General features: G+C 35.0%; 1 protein-coding gene across 6 annotated transcripts in view; it reads right to left on the bottom strand.

The window, feature by feature from the left end:
* Positions 1-2,993: 2,993 nt before the first annotated feature.
* MEF2C (myocyte enhancer factor 2C) overlaps positions 2,994-16,648 on the bottom strand; it is a 146,634-nt gene continuing 132,979 nt past the window's right edge. For 3 of the 6 annotated variants that reach the window (XM_011377853.2, XM_011377870.2, XM_011377861.2), the window contains exons 8-10: positions 14,047-14,176; positions 13,307-13,442; positions 2,994-7,723 (exon numbers count right to left, since the gene is read on the bottom strand). In XM_011377853.2, the coding sequence (XP_011376155.1) occupies positions 7,402-7,723; positions 13,307-13,442; positions 14,047-14,176 (588 nt within the window). In that variant the 3' untranslated portion in view covers positions 2,994-7,401. Of the gene's footprint in view, positions 7,724-13,306; positions 13,443-14,046; positions 14,177-15,079; positions 15,104-16,648 lie in introns of all 6 variants that reach the window. The other 3 variants (XM_011377843.1, XM_011377837.1, XM_011377878.2) reach the window with 2 other exon arrangements.

The raw sequence follows: 16,648 nt of genomic DNA on the forward strand, positions 1-16,648 counted from the left end.
CTTCCTATAACTATAGCTTTTAGAAAAATCTCTGTGTTGATATATTTAGCACCACGAGAAGAAGCTGTGAGATGAACACTGCAAAGCCCTGCTGTCTTCATAAGTAGAGTATGTGCTTTGGGCATCAGCAAAGCAGGGGCATGCCAAATTGTCCTTTGAGAAAGAATGTGATAGCGCTAAGAAATAAAAAAGCACATTGTAAGTATTATAGGAAAAATCCAAACTTTGTTGATTTATTTTACAGAGAAGGGTCATGTTTATTTTGTAGGGGAGTAGGATTCTGATCTTCTCAGTGATTAATACCTATAAACATCCAAGTTGGGCCTCAGAGCAACCCTGTGAGTTAGTGCAAAGAGAAAATCTATGCTTAGAATAAATAATTTGACAAATGCTACTTAGCTTGTGAAGAGCAAAGCTGGTTTGAATCTCAACTAGGAGACTACTTGACCTCTGGGAAAACTGCATCCAGTATTAATGAGCAGGTTAAAGAAGATAATGTAGGTCAAGGCCATCGCAGAGAAGGTACTCCGTATGTTGCCCCCATCCACACACCAGCTTCAGCTCGTTTCCTCTGGTTGTCCATGCCTTTGCAACCTTCTGGGCATTAGTTTCCTCTTTAAAGAAGGGCAAGAGAACTGACACGGACCCTGCATATCAGGTGGTGGAGTGTTTGGGTAAAGTGCTCTCTTAACTAATTTGCGTCCAGTGCGATATTGCCCCACAGGTAGTTCATGTTTCCTCACCCTCGCCTTGGACCTTGTCATCAGATTCGAAGGTGATTATCACCTCTATTTTCCCTAGAGCAGAGGTTCGCTATAAGCAATGGGTACTTTAGGACTGGAGATTCCCCACGTCTGAGCTGATCAAGACTGGGGATGTGATGGAGCTGATGATCTGACAAAGCTGTTGCAAAAACCAGAAACCACTTTAGGGCCAGAAACTATGAACATTTTCTTACATGTTTTCCTAAGTGTAACTCTCAGGTGAAAGTCCCCCAGGAAAGAAGCTGTGACTGGGAGAGGAGAGGTCAAAGGAATAGCCTCATTTTGGGAGATAGAGATATTTGCTCTCAGGAAATATGTACAGTGGGAATTCAGGGGAGACATATGGGGAAGTGAACTTGGCTTTCTTCTTTCATTACTAGATCTTTCTTAAAAGTCTGTCCATAAGGATAGTGTTAGGAAAGATGCCACAGTAATGTGCAAACAAAATGGAAAAGGGGCTTTCTCAATTTATAAATTGAAAACTCAGATGCTCTGTTCAGACACTTTTTATCAAATTCAGTAGCTCATTAAAATCCAGACTCCCAAACATCATTGAAATAAAAGAACCACATCCAAATTGTGCCTATGGGGCACAAAGTGTAACCAGCATTTGGTTAGGATGGTTCATGTCTGCCTTTTGCCCGCTTCAGACTCTCTCAGCCCACAAGCACGCTCAGGTACCACCTGGTCTTTTTATAATCTTTCCCTTCATCCTTGACCATGCTAACACAAACTTTCTTCTTTTAATCTCAAACGTCACTAAAGATTAGTTAATACTTGCTTCCTGAAATTTTACAACATCTGCTAGACAACCTCTTATGGTCCTTCTACTCTCCCACAACATTTTATTGAAATGATTTTCAGATACCATCCAAGGCCAAAGTTCCTTCCTTGATCTTCTCTCTCTGTGATCCTAATAAAGCATTTGACACTGTATTGATTGCTTTTTTTTTTTTTCTTTTTCTTTGAAACCTCTTCTTGCCTTGACAGAACTCTTTGGCTTTCTGTCTGACAGCTCCTTGATTCCTTCATAGGGCCTCAGTAGGTTTTCCCTCTTCAACATCCTTTTCTAAGCAAGCTCATATACAGGCATGGTTGTCACTATTACCTCCCTGTTTGCAACATCTGAAACATTATCTTCGGCATTATCTGGTATCCTGAGTTCGTGTATATATTTACAACATTCTCATATTCTACTTGTATATAAGTCAAACCAAATATGCTGAAAACTGGATGAATTACCTTTCTCACAAAACAGTGTCCTCTCCATTTCCAATCTGGACATTACTGGACATTTTAATCATTTAAGCTTAAAACAGTAAACCTCAACTATTCCTTATCTACCATCATGCCTACTATTAATCTAATTATTTGCTGAAGTTTGACAATCTTAACTCTTTTAAATCAAAGATTGCCTTTGTTGGGCAGATTATGAAGTGTTCACGCTCAGGGCCTCTGCTCTGCTCCAAAGATGGCCAAAGTAGTTCCCTCCTTCATTTGACAGAAGTCTCTGAGAACACTTTCTATTTCTTATTGGTCTCTTAATTTCCCATTAATTTGTAAGTTTCTTAAGAGCAAGGGCTTTATATTCATTCATCCTAGAATCTACCACATGAGTTATACATAATAATTGCTTAATAAATTTTTGCTGAAGTCAAATAAAGAGAACAGAGAGGAAAGCACTGCTATTTTTAAGTCATATATAATGTTTTCCCCAGCATCATTCCTTTTTTCATTAGAGCAGGAATCATTGCTAATGCATAGGTCCAAGATCTCCAGGTGGCTGGCCAGTGCCTCCTTATTTTCCTTTTCAGTTTCTAAATTAGTCTTTACATTGATTGTTCTAAGGACATTCCAATCACAATTAAATTTGGTAATGGATATATTTTATAGTTTCTAAAAATGTATAACTTCTGGAAAATTCTGTGCCTTTATGCAAGACATCAAAGACTGTCAAATACTGATTTGAGAAAGAAGTCGAACCACTTCATAAGAAACTTGAACTTCCCACACTGGCTGAATACATATATTACCCCAAGAATTATGATCCAATTGATACCCGTCTTCCCTCCAAAATACAAATATCCCTTTTTGAGTATTTTGAGTTGAAAATTGAGAAAGCTCACTTGCACTTGTGGGAGAAGTTACTTTTTCAAAAAAAACATGATAAAGTGAAATAAATTTAAACAGCAAAACATTAATTAAAAAAAATGCACCACAGACACTGCATCACTAAGAAAGCCAGTAACTTTACTGAATTGTCTGCAAAATACAAATTATACCTTATTTCCAGCAGGAGAAACTTTGGAAAATTCCCCACTTTTATTCACTACAGACAGCTGAATTAAGTCCCTTGAGATACAGAGATGTGGTTTAACTTAGTTATAACATCTTGTCATCTAGTGGCGACAAAGTCCAGCTTATGCCGCTGTGAGCCTCTATTTGAATATTTGTTGCAAGTGCTTGTATGCCCTCATTTACAAGCTATTTTAGTTACTGTCATTTAATGGAAACAAGTCCCCCAAAAAAGAAAAAGAAGAAAAACAATACAGCAAACCATCTGAAGCAATCCAAGTCCTATGCCTATAGTGACCCAGGTCTACTTTGCTCTGAGAGAACACTGGTACTGCATTCAAACCACAACAGAATCTGTCACTTAGCTGACCTCTCTGAATTAAACTGAGGTATGAATCAATTTGAGGTATGACTAGGGAAGGCAAATGCAATACCCGATTATGAAAATAACCAAAATGGACAAATTTAATGTAGAAGATATGTGGCCTGGATTGCTCCACATCTTTGGTGAAAACATATTTAAGAAAAGCCTTTAATTACATCTGTAGTCTGAAGCATTCTAACAGACACCAGTATTCCATCAATCTTCAAAAGATCTGTAGTGGTAGGAAATTCACGCCATACAAGTGACGACATCACAGCAGATGGCACAGACGGGAACAGATGAAATATGCCATGCTTAAACAGCAGCCTTTATTGAGAGTTCAAGTGGCTGCTGCTTCTTTAAAGAAAAAAAACAAAAAAACCCATTTTTTTTTTTTAAAGAAAGAATTACAAGCATTAACTCTCTGGAAAATCAAACAAAAGAATAAAGGGGGCAAAAAATGCTATTTCTAAGATAAAAGATGAGTGTGTAAGAGTGACACATACATAAAATTGTGAGAGGGCAGATATTCTTTTAAAAAGTGTATTTGAAAAATTTTTTAAATTCTCACTTTAGTTAACCTTAAAGTGATCTGAGGATAGGCATTTTCATATTCATCATTACAAAATGCTAAATTCCACCTTTGGGAAAAAATAAGCCATTTTACTAAAAAACACAATTTTAAAAAAGGTTGAAATGAACAGCCTTCCACACACCAATGCATACAATATACAGGTTGTGCAGCTTGTGTATATTGCATCAGTGTTACCAGTATTTAAGCTTAATATTACCAAAAAAGCTTTTAAAATAGGATTAGATATAACAATACTTGTAGCCGTGTAAAATGCCACTTATGGTTCTTTGACTTGCAATGAAGAATGTTGCCTAAAATGTTACTCTAGGATGGGTTATGTAAAATACTACTTCCTCAAGGGCTCTGCCCTAAACTCCTGAATACAAAGGATTTACTGTGATTAAAAAAAAAAAAAAAAAATTCTAACTTTGCAAATACAATAAATGGTAAATTACAGATAAGGTATAGGGTAAAGATAGACAGTGATTGTTTACAAAAAGTGACTCATCACAATCAGAATTGTGCTTCTTTTCATTAAATCATCTTTAAAAATTCTCAGATTATCCCTTTGCTATTTTGCCACTACTTTATATGAATTCAGTAGTGGGAACAAGAGATGACTGGCATCCATTTTCAAGTGATTCTGTTCTTTTCATGTTCTTATAAAACTATTGTCAGACTGCTATAAATAGCCAAGGCTTCTGCTGGTACTTTAGCTTACTTTATCTTCAGCATTAAAAATTCACTTTTTCTTTGTTGCTGAGGCAAATTTCAGGTAAAAAATTAATATGGCTATTTTTTCATATTTTCACATAATGACCCTTTCCCACCCACTGCTAAGTTTCTACTGATATTGATGAAGTATTTGGAAATGACAAAGAACATTTGTGACATGTTTGCATATTTTATACACATCAAGTTATAAGGATGCGTTATAAGGATGGGATCAAGTCGATGGTGAGAAAATGATTTTCTTAGTTTTCTTCCCTCTATGTGTGAGTATGTGTGTGTATGCATATTTTCAGGGATGAATTTTTGTTTTTCCTCTGCAGAAATGTTTTTCTTTCATGTTCCATGGATACCTTGAGTGGGATATACGAAATGGTTAATAGATTTTTTTTTTTTTTTTTTTTTAGTATATAAAATGTTAGTACAAGGCAGGTTAGCATCCTACGTGGATACCACCAAAGGTGCATTGTAGTCTAATTGTAGATTTCAGATCAAGTTAAGAAAAATATAGCCTAGTTAGTAAGGTCTCCTGGCTTTTGCCACCCAGCGGCAACCTTTTACAATGAGAAACACATAGCAACTGTGCAAGTAAAACAAATGGGTAAGAGATGTCCTACACCTGATATAGCAGTGTTGATCTTACTGTCTGTATCTCTTTGCTGTGTATGTCAATGCATATGATTGGAGATGAATCGACAGATCTTCACATTCCAAGAGAAGGAAAATCATTCCTAGACTGAAATCTCTTTTAAGGAATATATTATATCGACTTCTTTTATGGCACTCACTTTTTAAAGGGTCTGAAAATTAATCCCTTATAGACAAATATTAAACAAGAGTCATCATTATTTCTTGAAAAATTAAAAAAAAAAAGGGACATAGAGAGGTTCTTTAATGGGATTTCTTAAAATGGCTATTAAATCTCTTTATTGAAGAAAAAAATAGATGACATACATGCTTTATGCAGAAGTGACATTTGGGGGTCCTGACACACTGGGATTGTTCAACAGTCCTACATTGCTGACAAGATTGTTGAGGGTCAGTTAAAATAATTCAAAACGAATGACGAAGCAACTATCCCTTTACCTGCTTCCTTCTTATCTAGCACCCAGTCTTTCACATTTTTCTTCTGTGGGAATTTATAACTTATGCATCGAGTAAACTCCATATCACTTGTTTCTAGGGCCATATTTGCAGGACATGTGCCCCAACACAGCTTCTCTAGTCTGGGCATATTTGTAAAAAGCATATCAAATTCTAGGCTGAAAACCAACCAGATAATTTAGGATACGGGCAAGTTAGGGTACACACTTACTGAATTCCAAGATGCATGGTGGAATGGTGAGATCAGAAAGGGGCCCTGCATTTGATAAAAATTCAAAAACAAGAACAAATATAGCATAAGATAAACTAATTAATATATACAATGGATGTCAGTTGACCCAATAGATCGTTAATGTATTAAAAACAATTTAGGGTGTTGCAATGTGATATGTCCTAAACCCACAGGTTATCCTTTTGACAGCTGACCTTGAACTTATAAAATGTATGCAGAGTAAAAGAAAACAGAAAGAAAATAGTTACTCAAATGTGCAACTGCACAAATATACCCCCCTCCCACTATTAAGATAACAAAACTTCTGCTATTACCATAATATTATATATATTAGAAAGCTATACACAAGCATGTTAATTTCACAGATTTTTTTAAAAGATTCTTAATATTTTATATAATTAGAAATACACATTTCAAAAACAAAACTTCTACAAAGAGAAAACAGTTATCTTGGTTAGCAAAGCATGGAGTTCTTCATGGCTTAGGGTAGTGCTTTCTATACAAAAAGTCCTTTTTGGTTTTTTACAGGACTGTTTAAAATATTAGCGAAGCTATCAAGAGGGAAAAACACATTTTGGCTTAAGTAAACTACAAAAAGCCACAAATGCTTTGCAAACTCTGTCTTACCTTTTATATGAAAATAAGCAAAATGTAATGTACATATTTTTATATTTTTATTTAATAAGAGATGCAGACCCAGATTTATTTATTTATTTATTTAATTAAATACGTTAGCCCTCAAACTCCACATTTTTTAAATAGGTATGGTCCTCTTTTAATGGTCATTGATCCTTTTTATTGAGTGCCATACGCCAATGATATGCCTGCAGGTTTGTGAGCGGTCTCGGGATGTTAGGTGACCTGGTGTGTTCCTAACATTTACCAATGGCCACCCTTTGCCGGGTCTGTCCAAAACATCTGTACATTTTTCTATATGTTGCATAACAGCTGCTCTCTCTTTCAGTAAAGATCTGCCGCTTTTGGCAAATGTTTCCTTTTGTCTATTTACATGTAAATAACGTTGAACCTGCAACATGACACTATCTATTGTAACATACATTTTGCAAAGGAGCACAACAGTGAAAAGAAGTTAGCCTTAAAATCTATTTTGTACAAGTGTTCTGTTGTACAACTCAAGTGCTAAGCTTATCTCAGCATTTCTGTTTATCTTTATACTGTATCACTGAGGCAATTTAAAAGTACTTTTACAAAACAGAGTACCTGACTTTTTTTTTCCACACACAGCACATATAATGCATATCGACCCCCCTTCCCCATTAAGGTATAGCACACACACACACTGCAAGAAAAAAAAAAAAACTATTAAGTAATAATCTGATCATGTTGCCCATCCTTCAGAGAGTCGCATGCGCTTGACTGAGGGACTTTCCCTTTCGTCCGGCGAAGGTCTGGTGAGTCCAATGGGGGAGTGGAATTCGTTCCGGTGATCCTCTCGGTCGCTCCCGTCGTACGAACTGCTACAGCTGCTCAAGCTGTCAACAGGAGATCTCCCCGCCTCGTGGCGCGTGTGTTGTGGGTATCTCGAAGGGGTGGTGGTACGGTCTCTAGGAGGAGAAACAGGTTCTGACTTGATGTTGAGGCTTTGAGTAGAAGGCAGGGAGAGATTTGAACTCTGAGATAAATGAGTGCTAGTGCAAGCTCTGTAGGAGGAAAGGAAACCCAGTTACAGATGGAGGAGGCCTGGAGCCCCCAGGAACTCACAATTACATAAAACATCAGCTTAAAGACTCGCATAGACACCAGAGCATGACCAGAGGGAGGAGAACGTGCTTAAAAGCACGTAAGGGTATCGCCTTCTTAGAGCGATTTAGGATGCCTCTGTTGATTTGCCCAGTAGTAATTACAGTATTTAACTGGTCCAGGCTCATGAATCACACCTCTAGTCTCTGATAGGCTCCCTAAACCAATAGGTTACCGGTTCAGAAAGGTTTAACGAGACATGCTGGAAAAGCATTTTCTGTGTCCATGGCATTTCTCCCTAGACTAGTTCCAAAATAAAATCTAAGATTTAAGATACGATGTTTAGCTTTTAAATTAGACTTCCTTGATTTACTCATGCTGGTGTTTAAAAATGATTGTAAAAAGCTTATTATGGCTATAAATGTTTCTCTAGATTTAATAAGCACATACACATTAAGTTTCATAGTCTTCGGAGAAAGTGAAGAAATCAAATTTCAAATGAATAGAATCTATAAAAGGCTACCTATAACCATATCTGGTGAAAAGCTCAGGAGAAAGGGTAGAGGAGGAAGGAGGAAGGAGATTGAAAATTATCTGCAGTTTTAGGTATTGGCTTAAAAACATGTAGATTTCCTACCCCACTAAAATTGATATAATTTTACTTTCCTCATCCTTTCTCAGCTACGTGGGATAAAAATGCTGTCTGTTTTCCACAAATTACCTCAACTTTACCTCCTACTGCTAGTCTCACCCTGCTGGGGGACTTAGGGTACCATTCCTCTTATTTTCATTGGTATTAGTTGGTGACTCTGGATTTGCCTAAGGAAAGTGGTTGTGAGGAAGAACCTAGTGTGATTTTTCTGTGTTTGTAACCCTTAGTCCTCATTTGTTCCAGGAAAGCATAACTTGCCCTTTTTCCAAAATACAGGAGAATTTATGTACTTGAAATTCTGGAGGGAAAAGCCCTAAGCCCTTAAGTATAGATCAGCAATCACAATGACTTTATCAGGATAAAACACAATAACACTGCCAATATCAATTTTAAGATGCTTATATAGTTCTTACATTCTGATTGCACTGACATCCAAGGCTAGAGTCAGTGTTACTTGCCCACATGGTCAAGAGAATACAGAAATCTCTTTTCCTGAGGAAGAGTCACAGCAAAGAATAATCCATAGCACACCCATTTTAAACAAAGGAAAGTTTGTTTAAAGAGCCTACCTACACATGTACGTGATTATGTTACTTTCCAGTGAAGAGAAGTAGATGGCATTAAAAATGTCATTATAAGTAGTGAGAAAATGGGTATATATTTCAGAAAAAAAGGTGGAGTAACTTGGGGCTGGCTTTTTGGAAGATGCAATTCAGGCTCAAGATGTAGAGAGATATAAAATTAGTCATAAATGAGTTTATTTTTGAGTGATGTTTTATACAAAGGCACCACCTACTGGCAAAAAATTACTTTCCTTCTCTTATTAATAGATGAACTAATGTCGAGAATAACAGAGAATTATTTGTTTCCCTAATAAGTCTTTCTTTCTCTGGCTTTTATGATCTTATAGAATCAAAGTAGTTTTAGCATTTATATCAAGATACTACAGGGAGTGTAAATAATTTTCAATCACCCGTTTGTACTTATATTTAGTTTGTACTTATATTTATTTGTAGTTTTTATTTTACAGTCTATATTAGTATACTGATTTTCTATGAGTTTTAATTAAATCAAAAAGATATTAAAATGGGCGAGTATCTGTATTTCAAAAAGATCCATAATGGTGGACTACTTTATCTCAGTTCAATGTGACTTAATTATTCATTTTGATGTCAGAAGAAATTATCTTTTGATTTTTGGAAGAAAGAATTTTCCTGGCTCTGGATAAGAAAGACCATTTCAGTAAAATTTAATGAAATGCCTCTAATATGAATCACATAACAGTTTAATAATGAATGTCAATTAGGAGTCTGAAAATAAAGTGTCATTTCAATAAATACTTTTGTCTGCCCTTTGATGTTTAGATTGTGTCTTCGCAGGCAGGGGACATGGAAAATGAGAAAAACTATTTGGTGTGTTGGACCAGTAAAAGCAGTTAATATGGATGAATTAAGCAAAAAGTAATATAATAAAAATGCTGTTTCTTTAATACCAGCTTTTGGAAGTTGCATTAGCTTCCAGTATTAACTGGCTTGTACAGGTTTTGCTGCATCTCTTCCCCATAAAAGACATAATATTTACTATTTATCCCTTCCTATAAACAAACAGGCTAATCTCTAAGCGAAACTTTTGGTGGCATTTCATTTGACACTTAACACATATATGAAGCATTTTAAGTAGTTCTGGGAACTCTAAATCTACAATAATGAAATGTAAGTGATAGCTGAAATTCAGCTTCATTATACTGTGGTAGAGGATTCAAAATAGAGTGAAATTTAATCGACTAGTCTCTGTTATCAAGGAAGTATTTTATTGAAAAAAAAAGCATAAAATCACTTAGCTTTATATATGCTAGGTTCAGATAAAAGCATGTTGGTGTACTTATTCTTGAGAACAAAATTTTTATAGAACAAAATTTTTATAGACACGGTAATTGCAAAATACTTCATATGTGTGGGTGATAAAGAGGTGGGTGGGAGGACAGAAGCCAGACACGCAAGTTGCCTGTATCAAGTCCTGCTGCAAGTTTTCATCTAGCACAGATGCCTTCCAACTGGGAGAACACCTGCCTTTCCCCATAAGTGTTCAGAAATGAAACATGACTAAATAGTTTTATTCAAATTGCTTACTTCCTCCGCCTGGAAATTAGACCATCAAACTATATTTAACCTAACCTTCTAAAAGTTGTCTTTACTCAAAGTTACCTCTCTTAGTATGTACACCTACATCAACAAAGATGATGTATAGAAATGCTTCCAGAAAATAGGTTGCCCTTTTTTGTTTGTTTGTTTGTTTTTTGATGGTAGGAGAAAAATACCTACAAATTGGAGGGCCATTTACTTAAATCTTAGTATTCAAATGACTTTCACTAATCCTTGATGGCAAGTTCCTTCTGCTAGTCACTTCTGTCCCCTACATCAAATCAGTTTATGTCATTTATCTAACTTGCTTAGATGAAATCAGATAATAGATAGTGTTAAAAGTATAGCTTTCAAAAAATAAAAGTTTTCCCATGAATAAAGTATGAAGAGCTCTTTTGTAATTTTAATTTTGAGAAAGAACTGGAGTGACCGTCTTGGGCTGCTGGGAATATCCACTTTGGTGGAGCTGAAACATATTTTACTTTGCTTAGAACACAGTAGCTATCCAAAAGAATGTGAACCCACCACACAAGTGTATGAGACTACTTTAGCTAGGAAAAATATCAATTTTAAAAATTAATTTACATTGTAAGAAATTAAGGTGGCTCATACAATTTATTTTACATAAGTATTAAAACTTAGGATTTAAAAAAAGTTTAACATTTAATTGTGTGAGCATGTGCTAGTTCATTTGAAGAAATCTTGTTTTGAAAAGCTACTCTGTGTGTGTGTGCGTGTGTTTGTGTGTGTGTATGTGTATGTGCGAGTGAGGGGGGAGGAAGGAGGGAAGGAATAAAGTAAACAAGTAGGTGGGCCAAAATTAGAAGGACTGTAAATGGTATCCTAACTGAGGGATAAAGTAAGTGATTAAAATTGCAATAAAAACTCACTCGTAGACCAAATTCAGACTCAAATTATGTACCATGAGAATCAGTGTTGAAAGAAATCAAACTAAACAAAATGCTTCATCCTTGGCTGCTGTATTTATTCAGTTCCTCTCTAGTTTCATTCTCTCCTTTCTCATTTTCTCGTCTCTATTAAGAGCAGCAGAGAATTATTCTTCCATGTAATAGAAGATAATTTTAAAATCGTAATATAGTTAAAATTATGTTTTATATGTAAAATGCAAACTGACAGATGTAACTGAAAACAAAAGAAAGCCACACTCAGGGAAACTAGTACAGTTTTTGACATTGATAATTTCTAAGAAAACCTAGTCCTCTAATGGATGAATTTTGTAGAAAATGAAAATTAAATAGCTACCTTTATTTTTGCCAAGAAGCATGTACAGTGGATTCACTGCTGAGCCACAGCAGTGTAATGCTACGTGTATGTTTTTAAGATTGCCTGGGTGGTGATGTGCTTAGTGATAATTCCCTGAAAAAGTTATTACTATAAATATCTATTTAATAGTTAGCATTTCTGAGAAAATTTAAATGCCCTAAAAAAACCTCTGTTGCTGATCAAAATTAATATATCTTTAAAGTTAACGATCTTTCAAGAAAGCAGAGCGATACTGTTATGTGAATTTTTTAATTACATGAAAGTTTAGATTTTCAACAATGGTGAGTAGTGAGTAGGAGGCACATAAGCCAATGGTGCATCCTACTCACTAATCACTGTTGTTGAAAATCAATAATAGTGACTAACAAGTAAGATGGGCAAAGAGTCCATTACCAGAGCACTAATCTATGTGACATCAATTCCACTGAAAGCTGGTAGGGCAGGGAAGGGGTAAAAGTGATGAAGTTGTGATAGCAATCAGTGATTTTTATTCTATTCAGTGTCTTATGTTCATTATCTCCTTAGAAATAAGAATGTAGAACTAGCTAACTATTCTAACCAAATGGCTCAGCGGAAAAGTAAAAGTGAAGTAGGCATACAGAATGTTTCCAAAATATAAAAACTTATTATCTTTAAATATTTTATATCCTCCCAGTATTTTCTTTTGAAGATTAATTGCAGTTTTAGAGTCATTAGTGGAACTTAAAATCTAGTCTTTGATTAGTGTTTTAAACTTTAAAATAAAAGCTATTTGTTTTATAAAGAGTGTGAATTGTGACTTCAAGGCTTTTTAAAGGTTTGAACACTTCTATAGTTTAATGACAGGAGTCATTTCTATGATAAAGACATATCTCAAAACTACCACAAGGGGGCAGAAATACACATCTTCTGACCAGAAAACAAAAATTATTTTTATACCCAAATTTAGGTAATCAGTATATGTATGTACATATACATATATATTTATATTCATATAATATCTGTAACTATACAACTATACTGTAAGTGTATTATAAATATATGAAATCTGTATATCGATGGAATAGTTGGTCCTTACGCGTCTCATGTTAGCAGTAGTCTGAACTATGTGGTTTATGCTGTGAGGATTCTCAAATATCTCAAAAACTTAAAGAATTTATTACTATAAATGTCTTCTTATGTCCCACTGACCTGTGTGAAAACTTAACTAAACATTTCTTATTAATAGAAGTGGAAATAAATATTGCCTAAAACAATAGGGAAATAATTTACGTCATTATCACAGAGCTCCCCCTCCTCTTAAAAGAATAAGGAAAGTAATATTTAAGCTACTTGAAAGGTATTGATCTGATAATTACTTTCAGATTTTGATAAAGTAAAATTTTACATCCTCTAATGGGATATTAGAGCACATTATTTAGAGATTGCCATTTGTCATTTAAAAATGCATCCTAAAAGTGTATTATAAAAGAAGTAATATTGCTTACCCCAGCTGACTGAGGGCAGATGGCGGCATGTTATGTAGGTGTTGCTGTTGCCAGCCAGTTACTGAGCCCAGGTGAAGAGCGCTGGCGGTGTTAAACCCAGACAGAGATGACAGGTCCGCACTACTCAGAGAGTACTCTAGATCAAAAAATAAAACAATGAGGGAAAATATTCAATTTTGAAATTGTCAAATGATGAATAGAATATACATTTTCAATTTTAATAATATTCTACTAGTATTATTTAATGATTGTTGTAAGTTTTTTTTACTTCTGTGGGAAAAGAAGGAGTAACAGCATCAGAGACAATTTTCATTTAAAAGAAATATACTGTATACTAAAAAATAAGTATTCCATGAAAGCTTCAAAGTAACACAGCCTGCAATTCTAGTTTATTAGAACTACAATGTGGTTATACATATTTGATGATCTAGAAATGTTTTTTAAACAACCCCAAGAAAGTGAGCATTCTATTATATCAAAGAAACAACAGCTCATTTTCCTTGAAATTGTTTTTCTATATTAAACTCAGTTTTATTTTTAGGGTTAGTAAAACTTTTAGTCACTTAAAAAATATGGATATTCACTTTGTATTAATAACGAACAGGTAATGGTATAGTGTTCTGGACACCACAGGTTCTAAATAACCCCCCCTAACAGACTAAAAAGGTAATATCTTTTTCATCTTGCTTTTTAATAAAAAAGTATTTAATGTATTATTTGAACATGGCAAAGCTACTCACCGGTACCATATGTTGTTGAAATGGCTGATGGATATCCTCCCATCCCTTGTCCTGGTAAAGTAGGAGTTGCTACGGAAACCACTGGGGTAGCCAATGACTGAGCAGACTGGGAGTTATTTATCCTTTGATTCTTTTAAAGTAAATAAAAAGACATTATTGGTGGAATTTTTTAAAAAGTTGAAAATGTTAGCTTTCAGTATTAGTTTTGCACATAAAGATATAACTTGGTACAAATCTCATGAAATTAATCATTTAACATGTGTCTCTATGAACTCTGCCAACCCTATCATTTACAATCCTTCAAGAGACCAGTTGTTGCCATAGTAACCCATTACATCAGTATCTCCTAGGCAACTGAACTAGTAACAAGTACCATAGCTTTATTATGGGTAAAAACAGACTATGTTGAAAACTGATGAAATATGTATACTGTACTTCCATTGTTTCAGTTTTTATTCAAATGCAAATTAAAAAAAAATTAAAATCAACCACGATGGTTTTATCCTCAGTGCTATGCACAGAGCAGAGCAGATGGGTTGAGGTTCATGCTCCATTATGACCAGCAGGTGGTGCTCTGACCACTTTTATCAGACTTCTAAACTTCCCTCAAACTAGATGGAAAAGCACCTAACATGTATATTTAACTCCTTACAGCAAGGAAATTAAAATAAAGATTCACATAAATTTAAAGATGGTGAGACTTAAATTTCTTAGAAAAAGAAGTATCTTTGTGATTTTAAATAACTAAAAATGTCTTTTTTGTATGTGTTAGATCTTACTGTAAATTAAGTCCTAAAATAAATTGAAAACATGGCCTTCAACTACAGAGATTGAGGCAGAAAAATAAATAACCTCACATACTTTTCACCTGTGAGTGCTACTTGAAATTAATGGTATTTAAATATAATCAGTGTTGACATACTATGATAGCTCCCGAAATCTCCCCATTTTACCAGAACTACCACTCCACCTAAACGTTGTCTTGGATTTCTCCTGGCTTGTGATATTTGAGGGGAGCACTCTCACCACTTACCAAAAGCAGGTCAACATCCTCAGACTGAGAGCATGGGGAAGGAGTTTTATAAATTAGTGTCTGTAAATATTTATAATTGGGCAAAATCTTTTCAACACAAGGAAAAGCATTTTCTGATAGACACAACAGTTTAAACAGTTTTAAAATCTAGACTCTAAAGATAACTCTTTACAAAGATGTTCTTTGTTTCCCTTAATGAGCTGTTTGTCTCAAGTGTGAATCTATCCAGTTTTCAGCACAGGTCAGTGTCTCAACATTATTTCACCACCGCTTCTTTTTATGAGGGGAGGTGGGAAGGCTGAAATCCCACTTGCTGGGGAAAGGGGAACTACACCTGGGATTTCTTTTGAAATCCCACTTGCTGGGGAAAGGGGAACTACACCTGGCTGCCAGTGAGAGACCTGGCTGACCACTCACAGAATCTCTGGGAAAGCATCAGTTTTAAAGGACTTGGAATAAATCTGCTGATAGACAGCATGCCATGCATGGCCCACACTGCTTGGCTATGGCCCCGGAGGTTTTATTTATTAGACCCAGTCTTTTCCTAAGGGAATGTTGCATATTATGTGATTTTTGTTTTTGGTTGATATTCAAAATTAATCTGTACTGTGCCATAATAAACTAATCAGCTTGCAGGACTGTTTTACCCTGAAGCTTGCCACAGAGCACAGAAAGAAAAAAAAATGTGTTTGCGGAATGATCTAAATTTGTCTACTGAATCTTGGTTTTAAATGTTCTCGCTCTTAAGCAAAGCTAATTTGGAGAACACTGGTGTTCTCACTGATGCGCTTTGTTGTTGAATGTAATCCCACAATATTATCTTCATCTTAGCCCTGAAGACCCAAGAGAAAGAAAAATGACAGTCTGGGGATATTATTTATATTTATGTTTCATATCTATCTATCTATCTATCTATCTATCTATCTATCTATCTATCTATCATCTATCGTCTATCTATTTATCTGTCATCTATCTACTGTTACAAGTGCCACAACTTTTTTTTTTTGGATGTAAAATATAACCTTTGTTCATAAAATGCATAGGATTTTATAACAGTTTGCTTTTGAGAGGTAGCTATTTGTAGGAAACATGAATTGAGGCAGTACACAGACATGTGATATATTAAACATCATCACTGCAATGTACCTAAGAAAAGAATTGCCAATTAACAGGAGAAGGTTCATTTAGAAATTATGAAAAAGATTTTTCATTCTCAGCATGTTGAGGATATAAATAGTTCAATGTTATAAAAATCTGTTATGAAATACCTCATTCTGTGAGTTTGAGTCTACCATTGGTCAAACCATATGTCCCATAAGCAGAGTAATAGGTAATAATTTTTCTCTAATTATAAATTGGAGGCCTTAAAAGGAAATGTTTTCTTTGCCCCAGAACACCAGTCCTATAGTGGAGTTTATTGGATATTGGTTCTTTTTAACATGGAAAACGGACATGTAAACCAGTTACCAGAAATAATAGCTAAATACAAACATGGCTCCAGCACTGAAGTGTTAATTCGGAGGGGAGCACTTAAGTAATTCATAAAGTCAGACAAATATAAAAACAGCA

Source organism: Pteropus vampyrus, unplaced genomic scaffold (genome assembly GCF_000151845.1).
Source record: "Pteropus vampyrus isolate Shadow unplaced genomic scaffold, Pvam_2.0 Scaffold11, whole genome shotgun sequence".
In the NCBI taxonomy this organism is placed as follows: domain Eukaryota; kingdom Metazoa; phylum Chordata; class Mammalia; order Chiroptera; family Pteropodidae; genus Pteropus; species Pteropus vampyrus.